The sequence below is a fragment of the Nicotiana tabacum genome, chromosome 3 (genome assembly GCF_000715075.1).
Source record: "Nicotiana tabacum cultivar K326 chromosome 3, ASM71507v2, whole genome shotgun sequence".
Classification (NCBI taxonomy): Eukaryota; Viridiplantae; Streptophyta; class Magnoliopsida; order Solanales; family Solanaceae; genus Nicotiana; species Nicotiana tabacum.
In genome coordinates this window covers 130,692,891-130,718,573 of record NC_134082.1, presented here as the reverse complement: position 1 = coordinate 130,718,573, position 25,683 = coordinate 130,692,891, and the positions used below count along the sequence as shown (strand labels likewise).

Below are 25,683 nucleotides of genomic sequence, written 5' to 3'. Positions count from 1 at the left end.
ATATTATGACATTGATTTATGGTCCATCTGAACTTTTTACAACAAATGTTCTGATCATAAGAGTTATTATATTCTATATGTCTTGTTGAAACTTAATTCACTTATGCATATAATCGTGAATGGTAATATATTATGGTCCAGTTTACTTTGGCAGATTATGATATTGATTAACGATAAGCCATTAGATTCAAGTCTTGATGCTCCATGATAATAAGAGTTGGGTTTGAGTCCCAATTTATTATGGTCTAACATGCCTTTATATTGGTAAGACATTAGGTTTGAGTCCCACTGTATCATATTGATGATAAAATGATGACTAAAGAAAAATAATATATTTTTCATTAAAGGCATGAAGATTGTCCCACTTGATTTGCTCCATTCTTGAAGTGAATGTGGTAGCAGTGCATAATAAGTTTAAATGAAGACATGTGGTTGAACAATGAACGTGAGCGTTCCAAATATCAAAATAATAATAACCATCACTATGATTATAAAAGGAGAACAATAAGGGTTCTCAAAATAGTCTTTCGAAATGTGAAGGCAATGTTTACCATCAAATTGGTATGAAGCACATTGCTGATTATGATCCATTCCTTGAAGAGAATGTGACTTGTGATAAGCATTGAGAATGCAGACCCATTCCTAAAGGTGAATGTGGTAATATATGATAAAAGTAATGAATAAAGACATGCAAGACATGATTGGATGAATACCACACAACTCACCTTTGAGGGAGGTTTGAGTGAAATAAAGAGAATAAATATTATTGTGTGGTTACATGAATATGTTATTGGTATCGTACATGTGATACACCAAAATATTTTGGCATGCCTTATAAAAATTATTAAAGGCAAAATTAAAGCAAGAAATAATTTTGCTTATGATAATTTTGACCATGACAATTTATTATGATATAATTTTCTCAGTAAAGGAGACATTTACCATATGAATAGTATGATAAAAGATCTTGTAGTACAAAAGTTGTTAAGAGATCCAAAAAGCTAATTTGTTACTATCCGGACTAATAAAATTATTCATGACATTGATATTGTAAAGTCTCAAAAGAAACTTTTTGAATTTCAAATGTATAAGTCAAAGTGATTGGCATATTGAGACTATAAATGAAAGGAAGATTGAATATCTTCATATTTCTATAATCATACCGAGTAAATATGAAAGATTACCCGATTTTCTTTCTATTTATACTACACAAATATAAGCATGACGCTGGAATCATATGCCACAAGTAAACTAGTGGTTTACTCAGATAAATATTAGTTGGCATGACCGGTTGACCATCCCAGTTCAATTATGATGCGAAAAATTAATTAAGAATTACATTGACATATATTGAATAATAGAAGATTCTTCAAGAATTCTCTTGTGCTGCTTATTCTCATGATATACCAGTTAAGGTTGGGATTGAATCCCTTGATTTCTGGAACGAATAAAAGGTGATAAATATATGGGCGCAGTCACCTGCCATGTGGACCGTTTACTATTATATGATTTTAATAGATGCATATATTCTATAGTCACATGTGCATTTGTTATTAACTTGCAGTTTGGCTTTTGCAAGATTGCTTGCTCAAGTTATTAGAGCACAGTTCCAGAATATAAATTATGATGATTTATCTTAATAATACTGGTTTAAATCCAAGTTGGTTTAGCAGAAATTGTATGCCTCCAATTATAGCTAAATCATTGGTTATGAGAACAAAACTCCCAAAAATAAAATTTGGTATGAGATGTATTATTTAATATACAACAGGACTTGTACGCATCTAGCCAAGTTATAAAAATTTCTCCCTATCACAATCGGTTCAGGGTCAGGAACCAAATAATTTCTATATAGAAATATGGATGTGCTATATGATTTAATTATGTCATCAAAATGCACAAAGATGAGTTCCCAAAGAAGGTTGGGAAATGTGTTGGTGATCCCAACATTAGGGGGAGAAAATGGGCAGCTGAGAAAGTGATACGTGAAATGAATTATTATGAATACATATAGATCCTCGTACAAGAAAATATGAACTTGAAGTTCAAGTGATAATTCATTTACAAATTATTGCCAGACGCATTTGCTGACCCAAAGCTAAATGTCATATTTCAGCTGCTAATGCTCCAAATAGAATAAAGTCTATGAGGGACAAAGTCTATGGCACGTATGAAGTGTAACAGACCAATCGATTCCAAAGATAAAACTCCTTGAAGAAGGAGAGAGACAAATATTCAAAATAGTCATAATAAGGAGGCAAGTGCCCTATAAGAGCACCACGACATAACACTTCATAAGACCTCATGGGAGAGGCCCAGTTACCTGAAAATAATGAGATAAAGAGATCTCAATAAGTTATGTCTTTATTAGCTAATAATGGAACCGACGTAAAGTGATCGTCGATGATATTGTTAACATAATGTAGCGCTCAATATTTATTAATATTGACGAGGATCTTGAGCTCAAATCTGTCATGAAATTTGGACACATAAATGATTGGCCAAATGAAAAATAAGCAATGAAAATTGACTTCACTTGAAAAAATATGAAGTTGCGCGAATAGTCCCAACACATGAAAGTATAAAGCCAATGGAGGTATACATGTATTCTTGTGCAAAAAGTTCAAGTCGATAGACATACAGACGACTTGTGACACAAGAAAATTAGTAAATATCCTCACATTGATTATATGGAGACATGTTCTCTTATGGTGGATATAATCATTTCAGGTTTTAATCTGGCAATACATGAAAACTTGATATGCGTATCATGGAAATCATTGAAGGATTAAACTTGTTCTGAAGCATATTAATGTTTCCAAGAAATTTATTAAATAAAGCTTCAAAAATCCTTATACGGATTGAAACAATCAGGGTGCATGTGGTATAATTGCCCGTGTGAGTACCTATTGAAAGAAGGGTACAAGAATGATTCAATTTGTCCTTGTATCTTTATAAAAAGATCTGGATTTGAATTTGTTATAATCTCTGTGTATGTTGATGATTCAAATATCATTACAACTCCCAGGCAGCTTCCTAAAGCAGTAGACTGTTTAAAGAAAAAATTTGAAATGAAAAATTTTGGAAAGACTTTTTGTCTTGGTCTACAAATTGAGTATATGAAAGATGAAATTTTTATCAATCAATCAGCATATACTAAAAAGATTTTAAAGCAATTTTATATGGATAAAGCACATCCATTTAGTACCCCGATGGTTGTGAGATCACTCGATATAAATAAAGATCCATTCCGACCTCATGAAAATAATGAAGAACTTGTTGGTCCTGAAGTACCATATCTTAGTGCAATTGATGCACTAATGTATCTTGCTAACACTACAAGGCGTGACATAACGTTTTCAGTTAATGTCTTAGCAAGATATAGCTCTGCTCCTACAAGGAGACATTGGAGTGAAATCAAACACATATTGTGTTATCTAAAAGGGACTACCAATGTGGGCTTATTTTATGGCAATGATTGCAATCCCGATCTTGTTGGTTATGCCGATGTAGAATATTTATCTGACAGACACAAGGCTTGATCTCAAACATGCTATGTGTTTACATGTGGAGGCACTGTCATATCTTGACGATCGACTAAGCAATCAATCGTGGCTATTTCTTCTAATCATGCTGAGATAATTGTTATTCATGAAGTAAGTCGAGAATGTATTTGGTTGAGGTCTATAATATATCTTATCCGAGACAAATGTGGTTTGAAGTGTGACAAACTACCCATAATTTTGTATGAAGACAATGCAGCATGCATAGCCCAATTGAAGGGATGATTCATAAAAGGAGATAAGACAAAACACATTTCACCAAAGTTATTTTTCACACATGATCTTCAAAAGAATGGTGATATCAATGTGCAACAGATTCGTTCAAGTGATAATATGGTTGATTTGTTCACCAAATCTCTACTGACGTCAACCTTCAAGAAACTGGTGTACAAGATTGGGATGCGAAGGCTGAAGGATGTGAACTGATGCTCTCATCAGGGGGAGTTAATACGCGGTGTACTCTTTTTTCCTTACAAGGTTTTGTCCCACCGGGTTTTCCTTGCAAGGTTTTTAGCGAGGCAACCAAAAGGCGTATTTCTAAATATGTGTACTCTTTTTCCTTCATTAGGATTTTTTTTCCCATAGGGTTTTTTCCTAATAAGGTTTTAACGAGGCACATTATTTATGGACATCCAAGGGGGAGTGTTATGATAAATATCATATTATGGTGAATGTCTACTCTTCCTCCATGATCTTCATGTCAAATGTTTAGTGACATATTCACTGACATATATTCTTCACTTTTCATGCCTATATAAAGGCCTTGTAATAAATAGGAAAATACACACAATTGAAGAAGAAAATCTCTTCCTTCTCTCTATCTCCATTTATTATTCATGTTTTACTAAATTGCTTTTATTTCCTTGTTCCATATTGTTACTTTGAGTTATATTTCATAACAATTTAGTAATTTTTTAATCATGAAATATGTAGCAAGCAAAAGATGCTCGGAAATGACGACCAAAAGGAACACACCTCTCTTTAAAGAAAAGAGAGTTATTTATGAGAATATGATTAAATAAAGCAAATGTGGTTAGACAGTGAAAGCAAATTCTCTGTGTAGTTCCCATTTGGCTCTAAACACACAGGAATTCAAAGTAGTCAAAGTATTAGTGAAATATTTGACGGACAATAGGATGAACACCAGTTCACTTTTGGCTTGAGAGTTGGCTCTGCTGAAAATTTGTCAATAATATTTAACTGATGTAACTAGCCAAAAATTCACAACAGGAAACAATGTTCCTGCCGGGGCGCCCATTACTCCATCACCAGCAGCTTCATGATTTCTTTAAGTCTTCAATGACAACATGCGCAGCATTGCGTCCTGGGGCGCCCATTACTCCGCCACCAGGATGTGCCCCGCTGCCACACAGGTATAGACCTTCAACTGGAGTCCGATAATTTGACCTGCATTTCAACGTTCAGATAATAGCAAAAACCATTATTTTATGGACTTGAGACCTTCAAGGACTAATGTCAAAAGCTGTTCAAAACCGTTACCATCCTTTCACCGGCCGCATTAAAAACAAAGAATCTAATCCCATGGATCCATGGAATATATTGCCTCCTGTAAAGATATAACAGAACCCATCAGCATTTCCTATATTAATTTGCAGGCATGATAAAGAATGCTCCAGCCTATAATCGTTTCCTCTCATAACGAGACGAATCCAAAGATTTCTTAAACTAGACTCGGATAAACCAAAACATCAGGTTTTCGTATTATCTTCCTAGATCTTGTAGTGTGCTAGTACTTATAACGTTAGATGACAGGAAGATAAAACTATGAACATGATTGAAATCCTAAGTGCCAGATATTAACTTTAGTACAGTTGCAGAACTACAATAAGTTCGCAACATAACATTGCTGCTGCTTAAAGGTAACACGAGTGGAATGCCTTTGTGGAGATGTTTTATTCTGCCGCACATTGTTATTCAGTAAACAGATTTTGCACTCACATCGAAACCCATTTAAGGCCTGTAGCACAGAAGTTTAAAAATAGTATGTATTAAACATGTTAGATAATGTGGACGGCAGGGGCGGATTTACCTTGCCCCAAGCAGTGTCTGGGACACCGCTCTGTCAAAAAAATTGCTGGATAACAAGCAAAATGAAAATATTAGGTACAAATATAAAAAATGGCACCACTTTTAATAGAAGGGTTCATTGGTAAAGTGTCTCATCTCCCTCTTGGAGGTGAGGGTTAGAGCCTCACTCATCTCCCTCTTGGAGGTGAGGGTTAGAGCCTCACTGATTTAGTTAGCGTAACTACCAAATAAGGAGCAACAAAACCAATTGAGTTAGAATCTGTTCCTAATTCAATTGATGTAAATAAACATCTTTAACATCAATACGTGTAACGTTTTTTCTTTGTATTATATTCTGTCTTTTATCGATTTTAGGTGTCTTTCATCTAATGCTTTCATTAAAGAAACTGTATGTTTGAAACCATACTGGAATGGTGTGTGCTGATTCTACTGAAGCAGCCTTAAAACCACAAGTTTGAAAAATTACTCAAATGTTGACACCGCTTACAAAAAATCCTGAGTATGCTATTGGTAGAAGGAGAATGACTCACTAAAGTGCCATTAAAATGCTATACAAATATTAAGTCATTCAAACTTCACTTAGCGCTGAGAATTGGAAATACTCAACAATTAGCTGTTTAATAAGAAACTTTTAACAGTCTATCCTTCTCTAGTGCATTGGCTAGAATGTTCAATTTATCTATTCAACAATTTTGATGTTCAACAAAACAAATGTACAATTTTGATAATTTCAAAATCATAGCATAGAATATTAGTGCTCGATGGTACAATTTAAGCAAGCTTAACAAATATATAGGGACCATCCAAAACCTTCAAGCTATGACATGAGGATAACTTGAATTTTGCATATGATTCAGAGAACGTAATACTCTAAAAACTGAACATGCCTTTCATCGTTCATTGACACGTGTCAATCTCCAACTTATCAAACAGCCATTAATGAAGGACATCACATTTAGATATGGTTCTTTCTCCAGGGGGAAGGAGTAGAAAAAGTATAACTGAAGGGATAGCAGTGGCGCACCTGTCAAACCAATTTCTCTTTCAAGATCTGGAGGAGTCAACATATCATACCCAATAATTGATGAGCTAAATCCAGGAGCATATTCATCTATCATGCTAAAGCATCTCTGGGCAAATGATTCCTAGAGAAAAAAAAAGTTCTTTTAATATCACACACATGAAATATGTGATGCACAAAAATGCAATCAGGTTGGATCTAGAAGTTCAAGAAGCGATTATGAAAGGTATCAGAATTATAAGTGAAGAGGATTAAAAACTATCAAGAAAGATACTATAATAACTCTTCAGAGATACTTAACTCTATATCCAGGATTTTCCCAGCTGCCATCAGATGGTTTATAAGGTGTGTACTGGATGAATAAACCAATCACATGTTTTCCTAGGTAAAATAATGTGAATATCTGTAAGTTCTAGCGTTGATCGAAAACCACAAGGATATAAAAGAAACAAGACTTCTATTATTCTGTTGAATGTGAATATCATAATTATATGGATTTATTGCATTTTACTCCTTCACATTTGCACATTTAGCATTCTGCCTCCCTGTACTGAGGAAATAGACTAACACTCCTATGTGGTTCTAGAACCATGCATTTTAACCCCTCAAACTGTGTTAGCTCATTTCCTTCGAAAAGGCCGTGCTGAGGAAGCAAACTTGAGTACCTGATGGAGAGATTGTCTTGTCAAAGACAGTAGGAATTGTCATCTCAATTATGGGCCGGCGAGATGGTAAGCCATTTTCAGCATCCTGGGCAGCAATGTGCATCTCTTCCATACTAAAAGCATCACAATTATACAGTTATCTTCCAAATAAAATCACAGTTGAAAGCTCAATTTTACAAAATACAGGAATTGCAAGAATGATGATACCAATAATAATCTGACCAATGTCAATGACAGAAAAAGGGTTGTGGGCAAACCTTCTTATTATGTGTTTAATAAACTCAAAGATCATTGGTATCAGATTTAACTTTTCAGAGTAAGATATTTCTGTGACGACCCGGTCAGTCGTCTCATGAGTTACCACTCCGTTTCCCCCATTTCAGCTTCTTTACGCTTCGTTATCCGTGTTTTATGTGATCGAGTTGATTAGTTCGAGTTCGGAGAGGATTTGGTAAGAAATGAGACACTTAGCCTCTTTTAAGAAGGCTTAAGTTGGAAAAAGTCAACCGGGTGTTGACTTATGTGTTAGAAGGCTCGGAAGTGAGTTCCGATGGATCAGTTAGCTTCGGGAGGTGATTTGTGACCTAGGAGCGCGATCGGAATGGGTTTTGGAGTTGTAGAGAAGATTTAGGCTTGAATTGGCAAAATTGACATTTCGGCAAATTCCGGTTGATAGGCGAGATTTTGATATTGGGGTCGGAATAGAATTCCGAGAGTTGCAGTAGCTTCATTTTTGTCATTTGGGATGTGTGCAAAATTTCAGGCCATTCGGACGAGATTTGATAGACCTTTTGATCGAAAGCATAATTTAAGAGTTCTTAGGCTTGAATCCTATGTTAAATTGGTGATTTGATGTTGTTGTGAGCGTTCCGAAGTTTTGAGCAAGTTTGAACGATGTCACGGGATGTGTTGGTGCAATTGGTTCGAAGTTCTGGGAGTTCCGGGTAGGTTCCGGAATGTTTTAGTGCAAAAATCATAGCTGTAGCAGGTCTACAGGGGTTGCAAGCCCCGAAACTCATTCACGCGGTCCGCACAAAAATAAGTGCGCCCGCGTTGAGTGCTGTGCGGACCGCACAAAAGCGGGCGCGGCCGCGGTAGCTGAAACCTAAGGGGTACCTATAAATACGAGGTCTTGGGTTTTATTTAATATTTTAACCTAGAGAGCTCGGATTTTGGCGATTTTTCGAAGGTTTTTCAAGAAATTCATCGGGGTAAGTGATTTTAACTCAGATTTGGCTAGAATACATGAATCTATCACTGAATTCATCATTTAATTCGTGATTTGAGATGGAATTTGGGAAGAAAATTGTGAAACCTTTCAAAAAATGTAAAATGATGATTTGAAGGACCAAATGGTATCGGAATGGGATAATTTTGGTATGGTTAGACTCGTGAGGGTATGAGGATTCTGAAAATGTAAATTTTACCCAATTCCGAGATGTGGGCCCGGGGCTCGGGTTTTGCTAATCTCGGGATTTTTTATATTTTTCGAATGTTTTCGCTTGGGCTTTGTTCCCTTAGCATATTGTGACGTATTCGTTCTGATTTTGGATAGATTCGACGCGCGTGGAGGCCAATTCGAGGGGCAAAGGTGTCGCGAGCTAGAGAATTAGCCAGTTCGAGGTGAGTAATGGTTGTAAATGATGTCCTGAGGGTTTGAAACCCCGGATTGCACAACGTAGTGCTATATTGAGGCAAGATACGCGCTGGATGATGAACGTGGGGTCTTTCACTACTGGGGATTGTGAGTTGGTCCATCCCGATTGATGATTTTACCGAATATTTGACTGAAATTCATTTGTTATCATCATGATTTGGGCTGATTGCCATATTTGGGCTTCGTGCCAACTATTTGAACCCTTCGGGGATTTTTATCACTGTTCTCCTCATTGCTTGACTTATTATTTGAACTCAGTCCTATTGATATCTACTGTTTTACAAACTCAGCCACTTTTGCTCAGATTTGAAACTTAAATGATATTTCTACATCATGTTTTGGGCTGAGAACTACTGTTTTACTAATGCCCAAGGGGCTTGTGATGATTTTGGACTGAGTGAGGCCGAGGGCCATATGTGAGGATATGCTGAGTGATATGAGGCCGAGGGCCTGAGATACTTTATATGCCACGAGGTGGCTTGAGTGATGTGAGGCCGAATACCGAGTGATGATGCCACGAGGTGGCTTGATATAGCGCTTGGGCCGTAAGGGGCCCCTCCGGAGTCTGCACGCCCACAGTGAGCGCGGGTACCCATTGTTCTGAGTGATTGATGCTATGCCCGAGGGGCTGATATGAGTGATTGTGAGGTAGCCCGAGGGGCTGATACTATTCCGAGAGTGAGCCCGAGGGGCTGATACTGTACTGAGAGTGAGCCCGAGGGGCTGATACTATGCTGAGCGATTGATACTGTGCCCGAGGGGCGGATTTCTACTTGTTATTTACCTGTTAAATTACCTGTTTTACTTGTTTTAAAAAGGAATATCATTTGATTCTTCACTGATTTACTGCTTTAAGTGATTTTACTGCTTAATATGGAATTGCTTTGTGTCTTTACGTGTTTTCATACTTTCAGCCATTATTTATAATTGTTACTCACTGAGTCGGAGTACTCACATTACTCCCTGCACCATGTGTGCAGATTCAGGCATCGCAGAGTCCGCTCCTGAGTGCTGATTCCGTCCAGGCTAGGCAGTGATTTGGAGCTACGAGGTAGTTGTTGACGTCCGCAGCCCCTTGTCCCTCTTACCCTCTATCATGTATGTTTTCTCCAGACTGTTGTATCAGATTCCGTACTTTGTAGACCTATAGCAGATTCTGTAGTAGCTCATGACTTGTGACACCCCGGTTTGGGCTGTGTCGGGATGGTTCCTGCTGTTGTTAACGTTAAAATTCTGCAATTTATGAGTATTATATTATATGTTATTACTGTTATGATGATTAACTATTTAAAAGAAGTATTCCGTTTTGGCCTGGTTGGCCTTGTCTTTACGAGAGGCGCCATCACGACCGGGTTCGGGGATTGGGTCGTGACAATTTCCCCCCTATTTGACATGGAAGTAAGCTTTGCAGCTTTTGCTCATTTAATGAACAAGTGTAGCCTCTTCTTGTATGTCCTGCATGTTACAGTCTGTTGTTTCTAATGATATTTTTTCCCTATTTGACATCAAAGTGAATACCTTTCTGGTCCTATGTGAATGGTACCACTATGCTGCGGACCAGCATCTGGATGACTTAAATTGCAGCACTGGAACTGTGGTAATCTGTCAACGGCCAAATTGATTTTAGTAGTAGCCTGTTCCAGTAAACAATGATCCCTTAAAATTATAGGTAAAAAAGATTAACAACCAAAACCTGCAATGTTTAGCCTAAATTGCAGCTTTGAAAATTGTGGCACTCTGTTAACAGCCAATTGATTCTAGTAGTAGTCTGTTCCAGAAATCAATGACCTCCTAAAATTTCAGTACACAATATTAACAACCAAAGCATGCAACATTGTCCAATATAATGACCACAACAACAGATGAAACTTCATCACGTAATGTTTAAGGCCTAAGTCATTAATCAATCATAAAACTTTTTGTAGAGCAAGTGGAATTTTACAAATGAATCAACCTAAGACTTTCACGATTGAGCATTTATGCAAAAGGAGTAAACAGACTCGGACATGACCCTTACAAGGAAATAGAGTTTTAAGTTAGGAACTTCTACTACACGTACATGACCATCAGGCATCTCTCTAACAATGCTTCGCTTAAGGTCATATCAAACTGGAAAGATCTGCCCTAAAAATAAATGCAAATTTCTAGTTGGTCCCTAAATTATAAAAAGTTAGAAATCTATGTCAGTTTAGAGTGCAGGCCGAAGCTGAAAATTTAAGATGTGCCAGCATGGACAGCTGAATTGCTGTAGTAGGACTAATTACTGAAAGAACAGTTAAGACAGGTCCTTGTGGTTTGGGAGAAAAAAAGGAAACTGAAAGTTAAAATGTCAACATTGATGAAGATAACTTCATTTCAAAAATATTGATGAAGATAACTATCAAGGAAAGCCACAGAGGGAAAAAAGGTGAAGCAACAGATCAAAAGTAATATTTTTTACTTTACCAATCCATAAAGAAGAGATCAAAATTAATAAACTACTGCTATGAGGAAGATGGGCATGAAGTAAAGTTGCAAAAAAGAAATGGTCATGAAATATGTCATGCATCAGACCAGCGTTCTAGCTTAGTTTAAAAAGTGAAGGGCGATAGGAGGCTCCTGATGAATCCAGGTGCCAAAAATCATATGAATCACAGTTTGGAATGGAAGTTTCAGAAAACAACATGTGGTACAAAGAAGTCACTACACCTAAGTCTAAAAAGCTTATATAAGAGAGAAAAGAAAGCAAATATGCACTAGGAATTTGATGCCAGTGAATTAAATCTCTGAACACTATAGCAGGACTCGTCACCAAAAACTTGTAAGAGAAAGAAATGAATAATGACTAAAAAAGAAAACAACTCTGAGATCCTTCAATCAGGAATCCCTTAGATTTAAGTAGTTGTGAAACCAATATCAATGAAAAGAAAATGAAAAGAAAAAAGAACAGGAAAGAAGAATGGTTTGAAACCATCATTTCAACATGTAAGCACGGCATAACTACACTCTTATCTACATGGTCAGAACCTGTTATGTCTATGCTGAATTCAATTTTCAAGATTTGTTTGATAAATATGTGTATTTAACAAGATACGTGGCATAGGATGAACCGTTTTAGACGGTAGATGATAAATGCAATGACACTTCAATTGCTCAAATATTACATTGATAAGAAAGAAAACATAACAACCGAGTCTTAGAATAATCACTGAATAATAATACTTCATATGCAAGCTTACAGATCGATAATCAGAGCACTTGATAGCATTATGAAAATCATGAGGAAGCACATCATCTGGCACAAGATCCTGGGTTGTGGGAGAAGCATAGTCAGAGATAAAATAGGATCCTTTTTCTCTGATGTTTTCGTAATAGTATCCACTGTTGCTAAATTCCTTGAAACTAAAGAAGAGGAACAACATTTTACCATGAAAGTTTTGAACGGCGTTGCATTGGATAAAACAACAGAAGAATGCAATATGGTTCCATCTTCCAGCATCACCTAAAGAATTCCATCCAATTTGCAACATCAAGATCAGCTTTGACCTAGAAAAAAAGTAAAAAATTGGAAACACAACTTGGTGTAACTAACCCCATGAACTCTGCCGGTGTCTTCAATCATCAATTTTGAGACCTACATGGACAACAGACAATTTTCTTCAAAAGAAATAACTTCAAATACAATCAAGGCAAAGACCAAAGAGATGGTATTTGTGAACTGTGAAAATAAGAGAAACTAATTATTAACTTGATAAATTAATAATGTAGAAGTCGTGCTCCTTATATATGAGTCTTCGGCTACATAGAATATGGTAGGTAATCATTCTAGGCTACATAGAAAAGAGATGGTATTTGTAAATTGTGAAAATAAGAGAAAACTAATTATCAACTTGATACATTAATAATGCACAAGTTGTGTTCCTTATATATGAGTCTTAGGCTACATAGAATATAGTAGGTAATCATTCTAGGCTACATAGAATATGGTAGGTAATCATTCTCTGTGTTTACAATTACATACATAATTCCTGAACATGTCATAAAATATTCTATAATATTTTATCACTCAAGTTCAATGAACCTAGATGTGTGATCATACATATTCTCTTCATATTCAAGATAAATAATCAATGTCATTAAAAGTTATATAGTTAATAGATAAGCATCTTTTTAATCTTTCTAAGGCTATTTAGAAGATAGAAATCAAAATATTAGAAGAACCCTAAAATCCGATGAATTACACCCAGAAGCTAACAGCAAAGTAAAAAGTTGATAGAATTGACGTCACAGCACCAAACAGAAAATTACTGGCAGAAGAAGGATTTACTGACAAAGTGGGTTGATGAAGGTTTACCAAAGTTGGCCGTTGAGAACTTAGGAATCACAAGTCTCTCATATAAAGGCCCATGGGCGAAGCTATATGTTGTTGACCACCCTTCGTAGGAAAATTACACTGCGTATATAGGTAAATATTACATTTTTGAGGTATATAACATATATTGAACACTCTTTTTCGGAGATTTTTTTCACTTCTTTCAAGTTTAAACACCCTTGATTAAATTCCTGGCTTCGCCACCTTCTACTGATGCTAGACATATCATGTCCTTTAGCAGCTGCAAGATGCATCTACATTTCTTCTAGTGTGTGTGTGTGTGTTTTTTTTTTTTTGAATGACTAATAAATCCATCTGGAGCCAACACTTAGGACCAACCGCAGCGTTTGAAACTCGGGGATAATGTCTGTCCCTACACCCTTCTCCACTTAAATACTAGGCTTAGCGTGCATGGCACATGGCTCATTTCACAGTATTTACTTCACATGTTAGGGTAAATTACACGTGGAAGGGGACTAAATGGGATTTTTCAAAAAGAAGTCAAGGGGGTTTTAGGAACAGCAACTAAAATATAATTTAATGAATTTTCGTTTGTTTTTATTTAAAAACGAGATAGAGGAAAGAACTAGTCACAATTGCTCAGAGAATCTGCCATATGCCTTCAATCATACTGAACTTTCACTAATATATAACAAAAAGGTCAGGGGAAAGAGACCAGTATTTACGCCATAAAAGATATATAAGTCGATGATTCACATATAACTTCCCAAGATTCAAATTAGAAATAACAAAAAGCAAAGAAATCAAACCCCAAAAATAATAATAAAGCAAATTTACTGGAAAAGCATCTTCATGCATGTCAGATACTCAAAACTCTTAGCAGTGAACGCATAACAGGGTGAAAGCATACTTCAGCATTTGTCAATATGGTTGCACCAGCCTCCTTTGCAGCAGCAGCTATAGCCATTGACACCGAGCCCATTCCCCCTTCGACATACCTACATGTAACAGCAGCCGTAAAACATTTATTTTACTCGCTAAGAGAGGACAACATGATAAAACCACCCAGTTTGTCTTAGAAAGGCAATTCAGGATTTGAAACAAAACAGCATCACGTCAAATATTTTGAGTGTAATTTAATTAAGCTTTTGAGGGAAGAAGAGAACATGTACCATCGCTCTAAATGGTCAAAATGCACGGAGCATTAGTTCAAATATGTGGGCTCAGATAAAGCCTTCTTCTTGGGGATATAAGGAAGTTGATGGAAAAGAGGGACCCAAGTATAGTGCACTAAATGGGCACCACAAAAAGGAAAAGAGAAAGACCAGTTTAATGCTTTTTCATAAGCTACAGCAACTAGCAAAATTCATTAGATGTAATCATCTGCTAGTGTGACTAAAGTAGAACATTGAAAAGCCTGACAGTTAGTAAAGGGTCTCAGATTTAAAAAAGAATGAAAACAAAGAAAAGATCCATTCTTCACAAGAAAGCAAATGAAACAGAACTTTTGTTAATTCGATGTATATTTCATCACATAATTGGAGCTTTAAAGCAACTACTCAGAAGCAGAATCCTTCAGATAAATGGAATAAATGATTCTTGAAAAATGCAGATATAAAAATTTGCAGAAAGCTAATCCTGCATCTATGTTGTATACGTACGACCAAATACCACGATCACCATCAGATTCTCCCATCACGTGATGTAGCAACACATATCCACTTCCAGGTGTATGGACACTTGCCTATGAGTTTTTTAGTTAACAGACGAAAAAGAAAAAGAGAGAGAGGAGTAAGTAGGAAGCAGACTGAAACTAACAAGATAAAGAATATTAATCAGAATTTCCTTGAATCAGAAATTGGCCACGACACAGCTGGCATACACTAAATTGACGAGAATGTGAAGAATGACAAGCCTGAGGGAAGATTAAGGTAATCTGTTTTTTTCCTTGCCGACTTATGATACAAAAGAACTTGTATCACAGTGTTCCTACAGTGTTCTCAGTAATCCTACAGTGTTCTCAGTAAAAGTTGCAGATTGGTCCAAGAGATACTCAAGCCTCCTACTTCATGCAGATGGAAAAAAACTTGTAAAAGACATGGTGGATATATGCATATAAGTATAGCTGAAAAGAAATTTCTGAAACCATGGCCACGTGAAACCACCAATATTTGCGGCAAAGACATGAATTTACATAATCCCATGACTAAGCACATATTTCACTTAAGTCACTCAATCGTTGTCACTAAATAGATCGTACGGATAATAGCTAAACTTTTACTTTTCTGAAATGCCCAATCATATTGTTGGTTCTCGCAACTTAGATCCAAGATATACATTACTACTCCTTATATATGCAAGCCATGCACATAGCAATTGACTGCACCTCCATGCATAATTGGATACATTTTGAGAACAACACAAGCCAAAAAAGCTTACCGTAGTCCCTATCACTGCATCAGTTGCAAGAGTTGCTTTCAGAACATCAGTCTGTGATATTTCAGTCAAGCAATTAGTAAGCTAGTGATACTAGGAGAGGAGAGTAAGAGGTAAGAGAATTCTTCAAAATATATTTTGTATGTGACAATTTCTCAATCTTTAAAAGAACACACTTCATAACAAGAATTACACAGCACGATCACATGCAGTAGCAGCTTCCAGTACATCAAGACAATTAATTACTACATACAGTAGAAGAAAGTGATTCTTATACATTGAAATTCTTGTTCATTCCAAAGATTTTGTTTATCTCGAACTTGGAAAATTTTATGTCAAATGTTAATGAGACATATCATTCATGCTCCTACGCCCCAGCCCCCTACAACACATTTCACCTGGTTGAAGAAGACATTAATAGTCGATTGAGGAAAGAATAAATGAATATCAGTTGACAAAGAAGACAAGAGTAACAAGATATTGCAACAAGCACCCACAAGGGTCATCTAATGGTCAATAAAGTGGGTGTAAACCTTGGAGACCAGTGTTGAAATTTCAGCTGAGACAAAAATACTAGGTAATTTCTTCTTATCTGTCTAAACATTGGTAAGCAGAGTTATCTTGTACTTGTGATGGTGAGAGGTAGCATGTACCTAATGGGATAGTCGAGGTACGTGCAAGCTGGCCCGGACACTACCGTCACGAAAATTTATTAAAAACATCCTTTCCATCTCCATTAAGGGCAAATTGAGCTACTTCTGATCTAGTGTAAGACAAGTGTGCCAAAAACCAAAATGATAAAGGAGACAATTGAAATGGAAAAGCTTGGAGATGCAAACCAAGAGAAAAGATTATACTACAATAACAACTAGCCTTCAAAATTAGAAGCCCAATTTAGAATACACTCATCAAAGGATTCTCACACTACCTAAGGACAAAAGAATACAAAGACAAAATTAATGATAAAGCATAGATTGGGTAACAATCTTGAACCTTTAGACAAATTTACACATCTTTTTTTTTTGGGTAATTAAACAACTTTATTAATCAATAAAGTAAATATTTACAAAACCACACTAATCTAACACATTTAGCTGCCCAGGACTAGACAAATTTACACATCAGACAGAATAATTTTATGAAGACTGATAGAATGAGTAAAAGATAAATAAAAGAAAAAAGTAAACAGATGTAACAACCTCAAACCAGTTATTCAGAACCTTCGAAGCTGGGGCGAATAAAAGGTCCATCAAATCCCTGAAAAGTTCAGCTGAAACAAGTTAACAAGGATGGACTATGACAGTTGAAGCCAAGACTTCATACTATTTTACAGTAGATGTTGTCCTAGACTGTCCAACTGATGACACAATAAGTTCTGTGAAATTAGACAAACATGACCATCTAGAACATCTTACACTAGATCCTTTTGTCCCAAGTGGAGTGCTCGACGCAGACAATTAGCCCAAAATGCTGAATTTTGCAATTTGTGCTTCATACGAGTATTGAGATGTGAAGAGCCTTGTAGAGTTTCCGGTGTAGACGAATCCAGAAGCGGGTCCAAAAATTCGCAGAACTTGTCTAGTTGACTCTCATACCTATAATTAGGTGACACTTGGTAACTCAATATTTAGAATATGATAATAATAGATACAATGGTAAGCAAGAAGAACTAATATATGAATTCCTGTACAATCTTTAGGGTGCTAAGCAAGCCCAACCCTCAAATTCCTAAATTATCCTCTAGTCCCATGCCTGAAAATTTCGGCAGGGAATTTATTCATTTCTGGCCTTTAAGTTAGCATAGGAAGCACCCAATCGTTCTCCGTCTTGAGTAGGTCAATCTTGCTAATGCTATCTTTGTCGACAAGGATATCTGTAGTGGTGAAAGCTTCAAGAACTACGGACACATTAAACTTCAATGTAAAGGACAGCGAACCTTATTCCAGAGATTTGGACTCAACCTACCCGGCCTTATCCTCCCAATCAAAGTCGTAATATGAGCTTCACCAAAGCATTCTCAATGATGTATATGAGTTAATCATATGGTTGGCTCTCTCTCTCTCTCCTTCATCTTATAGTCTAGTTCCTACTAGTCCTGTAGCATTTAAATCACCTTAACAAAATACAATGCTTTTTCCAACTGAATGAAAAGTTCAAAGTACAACTGTCTTGTTAGTAAACACGGTAATTTAACAAGCAAACTCTTAAAAGGCACAAGCTCCTCTTTTCCCCCTTTTTTTTGATTGCAGCAAACAAAATTAACAGAAATTGTCATTGAAGTTAAAATGTAAACCACCTTAATTGAAGTATAAGAAAACACAGAACCTTGAGTAAGCATCTGCATCAGATTTAGAAAACTTCGAAATCTCATAGGAGTTAAGCTCCTTATCAGGACCAAGCAGAAGATAGCGTCCGTCACGACAAGGCGTGAATGATGAAGGGTTCCTCTTTAATAGCTTCAATCCATGTCTCTTCAGCTCCAATTCTCTATTAATCATAACACATTCCCGATAAATAAATGACTACCATAAGTAAATGATTTTCGTAGTGAGTAATTTGGTGTCTCACTTAATAACGCAGGGTCTAAGGAGGCTTTGGAGGTAACTACAACGAGAAAACTTGAAACCAGGAATGAGTTCTTCAGTGACAGCAGCACCGCCGATGATGTGACGCCTCTCGAGAACGGCAACGGAGAGACCGGAGCGAGCAAGATATGCGGCTGATGTAAGGCCGTTGTGGCCACCGCCGATGATCAGAGCATCCCATTTCTTCTCTTTCGCACTGGAACTGCAGCTAAATTTTCGTAATTGTCTCCACATATCCTTTTTTTACCTAATAATCTCTGATTTTCAGGAGAGCAGCTGATTGAACAGGCAGTAGGGAATCTATGTTTAGCTTCATCACTGCTAGTTTATTGGAGTTTGAGACCCTCCTTTGTCCTGTTGTTACTCTTATTTTTATTCATAAAAAAATTGAATTACTAGAAACTATTATTGTTAAGTGATAAAAATTACTCCTATTTGTTTGCTCTTGCCTTTTTTATTCCTTTTGTGTTTGACAAAACCCTCTTAAGGTTAATAATTCAGCGTAGCTAAATTTTTCCCTTTGGATAAAATGATTTGGCTAATTAATACTATGTGAACTCATCACTCACTTTATTATTTTCGATGATCTTTAAAGCATCAAAATAAAAATGAAAAGGACAAATATCCACAACTTTTTGAGTGATCAAGTTTAACTCTATCCATGTAATTTATGTTGGATATACCATGTTTTTAATTTGCACTTTTCAAATACAATGCAGGCAATATTACAATATGACAACATTACACATGATAAGATTGATAAAATCATAATTAAGTTTCACAATTGAGAGTTTAATATTCAAAGACAAAACCATGTACTATCTAATATGGTACGGTGACATGAGAGAAGCTTTGGCACCAGACACCAACGTTATATGGAATACTAGTATGAATAATACTACTAGTATTCTAGCATTCAGTTGTCACTTGACATTGACTCAAGAAACGATGTGAGGTAGATCCAGCAAAGGGGTGGTGCATAAGCTGCATTTATCTTATAAGTCACATTAGATTAATGCGATTGGCATTTATTTAAGTCACTTGACATACGTGATTACAATTCATATTTAATGAATGTGATTTACATGTAGTATTCCTTTTGATGGGAATACGTTCATGTAACAAATACATTTGATGAATATAAATCGCAGTTGAAGAACGTGACTTGTAAATCGCTATAGGTTGAATGCGGCCCTTCCAAAGCGAAATAATCACTCCTCTAGCTTATTCTGCTTGATAGTGTATAAAACGCAATTAACAAATTCGACTCAAAAATTGCAATCGGTGAATACGATTTACAAATTACAATCACTGAATGCCGCAATTAAAGGTGAGTTATTTATAATCGCAGTTGCTATGATTTATAAGTCGCAATTTACGAATACATTATAAATCGCAATTGAATGCGACTTGTGTGTGCCGGGACAGTATCCTACTTATTCCAGCAAAGGGCGCTTTTGCTCCAATAAGGTTATTCAGAAAAGAATTTCCAAAGCGGAAGAGATGCAGATGGCTCTCCATATTGTGTATACTATTAAGGACATTAACATTTTTCCTTCGTAAAGTAGTTGCAGTGAATGACAACAGAATACTAGTATTATTGCACTGTGCGTTTTCCCCAAATCATAATGAGGTTATTATGAATAATTAAAGACATTGTATGCTACGTTACACAATCATTGTAATCAATACAAATTCTCTAACTAATTATAATGAAGTATTTAATCAATACAATCATTGCAATCATAATGAAGTATTTAATGTCTGTCGAATTCCGTATCTGCGCTCTTTATTATGGTCAGATCTATTCCTTTTGATAAATGACTTAAATAGGTACATATATATAATTGAGGGACTGGAAAAGTGACGTGGCATGTCTCTTTGGCCAAGAATCATACTTATCTTTTTTCTCTTTTTTTTTTTTGTTTTTTCCCCTCAAATTGGTTCTTTCACCGAAGAGTTGTAATAACCACGTTATACGAAGAGTCATAACTCTTCATTAATTAAGGGAATACATAGACAATTGATAACCGATAGTATATTGAAGTTTTATTACTGTCAATCAATGTCCATCCATAATGTGATAGTGGAGGATTAAGTTGACTTCGATTCATTCTCCTTTTAATTATAACAAAAGTTTCATATTCTCTCCATACCAGCGTTTCTCCAATGTCGGTACCCTAAATATCCTTTTTAGCAGCATTTTTCATACGAAGACATGATTAATTGCTTCGATCAAGATAATCTTCATATAGTTACATGCCAACACTGTGTAAATAGTTGATCTATAACTTTTATTTTTTCCTTATTTTTTTGCTATCTCTATCTTTTCTTTTCTTTTCTTTTTTTCCTTCAAAATCTCTTACGCTTGTGTACCTCTTCCGCTTGGGATATTGGTAACTTATATACTTCGTCCCATTTTTCATTTTTACCAAATTGGAGCTCGGGGAGATGCGATTTTCGGGAGATTTTCAGAGAAAACAACGGGGAAAGTGTTATTAACTTAATTTTAGTTAGATTACCCGAATCTATTACTAGTTTTGACATTTAATTGGTAATTTTAGTTGGAAAATTTTTGAAAACCCTCTTGGTTTAATTTGAAGATTTGAGGGCCGAGTTGGTGTCGGATTTTGGTAAAATTAGTATGGTTGGACTCGTGATTGGATGGGGTTTCATATTCCATGATTTTTGTCGGGTTCAGAGACGTGGGCTCCACGGGCGAATTTTTAGTGCAATTTCGAATTTTTAATGGAAAATGTAGAATTTCATATGGAATTAATTCCTATAATTTTTATTGATTGAATCGAATTGTTTATGACTAGATTTGAGAATTTCAGGCACGAATTCGCGAGGCAAAGGCTTGTTGGAATTTTGAATTGGTTGCAAAACGAGGTAAGTGTTTGGTCTAACCTTAGCTTGAGGGATTAGGAGTTGTGTCTTATTTGCTACATGTTAATTGTGGAGTACGACGTATAGGCATGGTGACGAGTATCTATACGTTGGTGTCAAGCATTCCCGTGAGTCTTGTATTATAATTGTTATGACTCTGTTGCAGTTTATTGCGCTTCATATGTTATTATCAGCATTGTTCCCTTGTCGGGATGTTTGTTTGATATTATTGTTCCCTTGCCGGGATGTTTGTTTTGATAGTATTGTTCCCTTGCCGGGATTTTGTTTGATATTATTGTTCCCTTGCCGGGATGTTGTTGAAATATCATTGTTCCCTTGCCGGGAAGTTGTTATATTGCTCTTGTTCCCTTGCCGGGATTCCTTGTGATTATTATTGGCTTGTAACTGGGAGCGGGTGGTACGCCTATAATGAAATGGGAGCGGGTGGTACGCCTACCACAAGATATAATGAAATGGGAGCGGGTGGTACGCCTACCACAAGATATAATGAAACGGGAGCGGGTGGTACGCCTACCACAAGATATAATGAAATGGGAGCGGGTGGTACGCCTACCACGAGATACATGAAATGGGAACGGGTGGTACGCCTGCCACGAAATATAATGAAATGGGAGCGGGTAGCACGCCTGCCACGAGATATATGAAATGGGATCGGGTTGCACGCCTGCAACAAGATGTGAAAAGAAAGTAAAATCTGCCTTTGTTTTCCTTATTTTTGTTAGTGGTTCGATTTTGATTCCTTTATAATTCTCTTGATATTCTGTTTTTACCCCTTTTTTTTATGTTCAATACTCCAAATTTCAACAATTGTTACATTTTTAACTCAATTGATTTCTTAACTAAATTTTCCTTAAACCGTTTGAGGTTGTACTTTACCTAAAAAGGAATTTCTACTATATTTTGATTTATTGATTTCTCGTATTAAAGGTAATGATTCATTCGATATTGTACTTTAATTGAAAAGGGTATCTTCTTTATCAAATGATTTCTAAAAATAACTTCATCTTTTCTTGTTGATTTCCTAATTGGGTTGGAAGTTGTACTCTACTTTATGTTAAGTGAATGAGGCGTCACAAGGTGACCTTTACTCGAAAGAATTATATTCAAAAGATGCTTATTTTAAAGATATTTATTTAAAGGAAATATATTCAAAATATATTCATTGAAAAACATATTATCTTAGAGATTATTACTTGAAAGATTTATAGGCAAAAGATTTATATTTGAAGGACTTGATAAATTGATTGCACTTGTATTTATTATTTGTTGAGAAACATTTATGGTGTTCTTGTTGCCTGCTACTTATATCACTGGTTGATCATTGTTGCCATCATTGTTATCTGCTTCCTATTATTTTTGTACGCTATATTGCACAGGTTTATTTGGTAGTCTGGTCCTAGCCTCGTCACTACTTCACCGAGGTTAGGCTAGGCACTTACCAGCACATGGGGTCGGTTGTGCTGATACTACACTCTGCACTGTGTGCAAATACTGATACCGGAGTGCTTGGACTGCAGTGAGGGTGTTGTCTTCAGCCCACACAGGCGACACGGGGTAGTCCGGCAGACATCTGCAGGCCTTGGCGTCACATCCTATCTTTTTCTTTATCCTGTTTCCTTTACTCATTTCAGAAGCAGTGTATTTTATCTTTTAGATTTTGTTTATAGTATTCTTAGACCGTCTGTGAAGCTGTGACACCAAATTCCGGGTAGAGTTGTATTTAGACTTCCGCAGTTTTGTATTAAGATAAATTGTCAGATTTTGTCTTCCGTTTAATTATTTTCGCTATTTGCATGATATCTACCCATCACTGATAGTGGTTTAAAATTGGAAAAGGTTAAGTAATTAGAATAATTTGGTTTGCCTAACTTTCACCAGTATACGCCATCACGGCTCTCGAGGGTGGGAAATCCGGTTCGTGACATATTTTCTTTTGGACGATTATTTGGTGTGGTAAAAAAATGCAAGATGGCGATTGATGAATCTGTCAAATAAGGGTTAAACATGACATTTTTCACAAGTGAAGGAATAGTTAAGTTTGTTAAGACGGGTATCATAGGGGGTAGGGGCATGATCTTTACTTTTCTAGTTTCCTTTAGGAAATTATCTAAGGCAAAAACTTATTTTAAGAAAGAAAAGGAAAAAGCACAAATATTATAGTTCGTACACTTGTGGTAATTAACTTACCATATTTGTAATTTTCACAAGTCTTTAGGGAATTATCACGATTGATTCTGTAAAGTCAAGTGATAATGTGTCGGATTCACTTACAAAAGGCCTAACTAGAGAGCTAGTTGAGAAATTATCAACGAGAATGAGACTATGACCGAGAACAAGTCATAGTAGCGGTAACTCTACCTAGAAAATTGGAGATCCCAAGATCTAGATTCAAAGAGATCAAACAAAGTCATTAATAACGGTTCAACATTATCAACTAAACTTTTGGTCCATTCTCGTGATGAGACAATGTTCAAGTAAAGGATAAAGCATTAAGGCTTTTTAATAATTTCTAAATTTGATATGGGGTATATCAAATAGTGTCTACGGGATGACACGTTTAGGAATCACCTATGTAAATGTGAAGTGTTAGCCGCTTCAAGGAGAGCTTTGTAAGGCCAGTTCTCTACGCAGTTATGAAATCAGGCGGTGTTCATGGCTGAAACGAACACAACAATGAGAACCAAAAACGGTTAAGGGTTGGTTGTATGACTTATGGTTGTCTAGGTATACACCAAAGTTCGACGGTTCAAAGATATCAAATCTACCGATTGATCGAGTATATCCGACATAAGTTCACTACGGAAAATTCAAAGGGAAACCTACTTATCCAGACGCAATTAATCCTTGCTTGTGACTCACGCAGTTTTTCATGCATGTTTCCGTGATATAGCCATTCCCCATTCATGTGGGGGATTGTTAGGGTTTTAGTTTTAAGTATATTAAATGCATTAATGAGGTTTAAAATAGGGTGAATGGGAAATGGAGGAAAATAAAAATTTTAAGTGAAATTTTAAGCTTCCCTCCTTGATGAAGGAACATTGTCCCATATTGGAAGAGGAAGAGGTTTTTTATGGGTATATAAGCAATTGTTCTTCTTCTAGCTCTTAAAGAGTTGAGAAGAAGGCAAGCCTCGCGCCATCCTCGTCGCTTGCTCGGCTTCGGCTTCGGATTTTGATTGATTAATTTTTTGGACCAAATTTATTTGTTAATAATAAAATATTAACAGAAATATTATTAAATATCCGTTTTAATAACAAAAATATTAATATTAAAATCCAATTTTCCGTTTTCTGTTTGGTAACAGAAAATTAACTACCCTCTTCAATTTTTCATCTTTATTTTCCCTCTTTATTGTTGAGTAAATAACTATTTTTGTTATGACATTTATGTTGTGGCCGTCTTGCAAAAACATCCATTCTGAAGAGTTGCACCTCTTCAGATTTCAGCCCAACTTTGGCTATAAATACAAGTTTATTCTGCTCAGAATTTCTATACGATTTTCTGAGTTTCTCCTCCTCCTTCTGCATACTTTTAACATCAAACAAAGCAAAAGTAAGTGTGATTTGCTATCGAATTTTGTGTTCGCTGAAACACTGGGTTTGAAGTACCACTACACCAGTGTGTAATTCGTTCTATCTTGGGAGGAAATAATCCACAACCTTGGGTACTAGAAGGGGATTAAATTCTTTAAGGAAGCACTGTGAATTCAGTGGGCTCGGATTAAAATTATGTTTCTGTTTTTCATTTCTATTTATGTTAATTTATATTTTTCAGAATCATTGCTCATTATCAACCACTAAAGGCCATCTTTGGGGCCCTCATTATCATTAATTTTTCATCAATTGTTCATTACTATTAGCTCATCTAGGCTTCGAGGTCCTGCTCCAGCCAGCTCGAGGCCCAGTCTTGTGGCCCTATTGATTTGCATTTCTTATTTTCTTTACTCACAACTAACATCTATTGCCTAAGAACTAGTATTAAAATAAATCACATATTTTTAGAACCACAAAATTAAATAATAATTGTAATTACCATTTTCAATGTAAACACATACATACATACATACATACATACATTAATGCTGCTCGGTGGGCCGGGCCTGAACCGGACCGGACCGGGCCCGCGGTCCTAACGGGCCTGGTGGGCCTGGTGGGCCGGTCCTGGGTGGGCCGGTCTTGGTGGGCCTCTGAGCCCGTCACGGGCTGGTCTCCATGGTTGAGCCCACGAGCCCGGGACCGTTTGGCCCGGGACCGGCAGGCGGGCCTGGGCCGGTCCTGGCGGGCCTGGCGGGCCCAACGGCTATTTTAAAAAAAAAAAAAAAAAAAAAAAAATCAAACGGCCATATTTAAAATCTAGCCGTTTGGGCTGAAAATATGACCGTTTTTTAAGTTAAAAAAATGGCCATTTGGCCCCCAAACTTTATTTTAACCCCAAACTTTATATAATTACACTTTTCCCCATTTCTCAACTATAAATACCCCCTCA

At 36.3% G+C, this 25,683-nt stretch overlaps 1 protein-coding gene across 1 annotated transcript; it reads right to left on the bottom strand.

The window, feature by feature from the left end:
* Positions 1 to 4,543: 4,543 nt before the first annotated feature.
* Positions 4,544 to 18,664, bottom strand: LOC107811167 (uncharacterized). The gene is made up of 16 exons (XM_075249922.1): positions 18,272 to 18,664; positions 18,029 to 18,190; positions 17,119 to 17,298; positions 16,903 to 16,960; positions 15,707 to 15,757; positions 14,929 to 15,011; positions 14,178 to 14,265; positions 12,527 to 12,568; positions 12,362 to 12,436; positions 12,174 to 12,242; positions 10,474 to 10,589; positions 7,299 to 7,411; positions 6,935 to 7,014; positions 6,637 to 6,757; positions 5,064 to 5,130; positions 4,544 to 4,970 (listed from the first exon to the last, which is right to left on the bottom strand). Exons 1-16 carry the CDS (start codon positions 18,520 to 18,522, stop codon positions 4,841 to 4,843), a joined length of 1,686 nt encoding a protein of 561 aa, XP_075106023.1. The 5' UTR covers positions 18,523 to 18,664; the 3' UTR covers positions 4,544 to 4,840.
* Between the last annotated feature and the right edge of the window lie 7,019 nt (positions 18,665 to 25,683).

Coding starts and splice junctions, on each gene's coding strand:
- LOC107811167 (XM_075249922.1), bottom strand. CDS start 18,522: ATGTGGAGACAATTACGAAAATTTAGCTGCAGTTCCAGTGCGAAAGAG. Junction 16,961..17,118: donor TTGGGACAAAAGGATCTAGT/GTAAGATGTTCT, acceptor TGAACTTTTCAG/GGATTTGATGGACCTTTTAT. Junction 14,266..14,928: donor GGTGATCGTGGTATTTGGTC/GTACGTATACAA, acceptor TGTTACATGTAG/GTATGTCGAAGGGGGAATGG.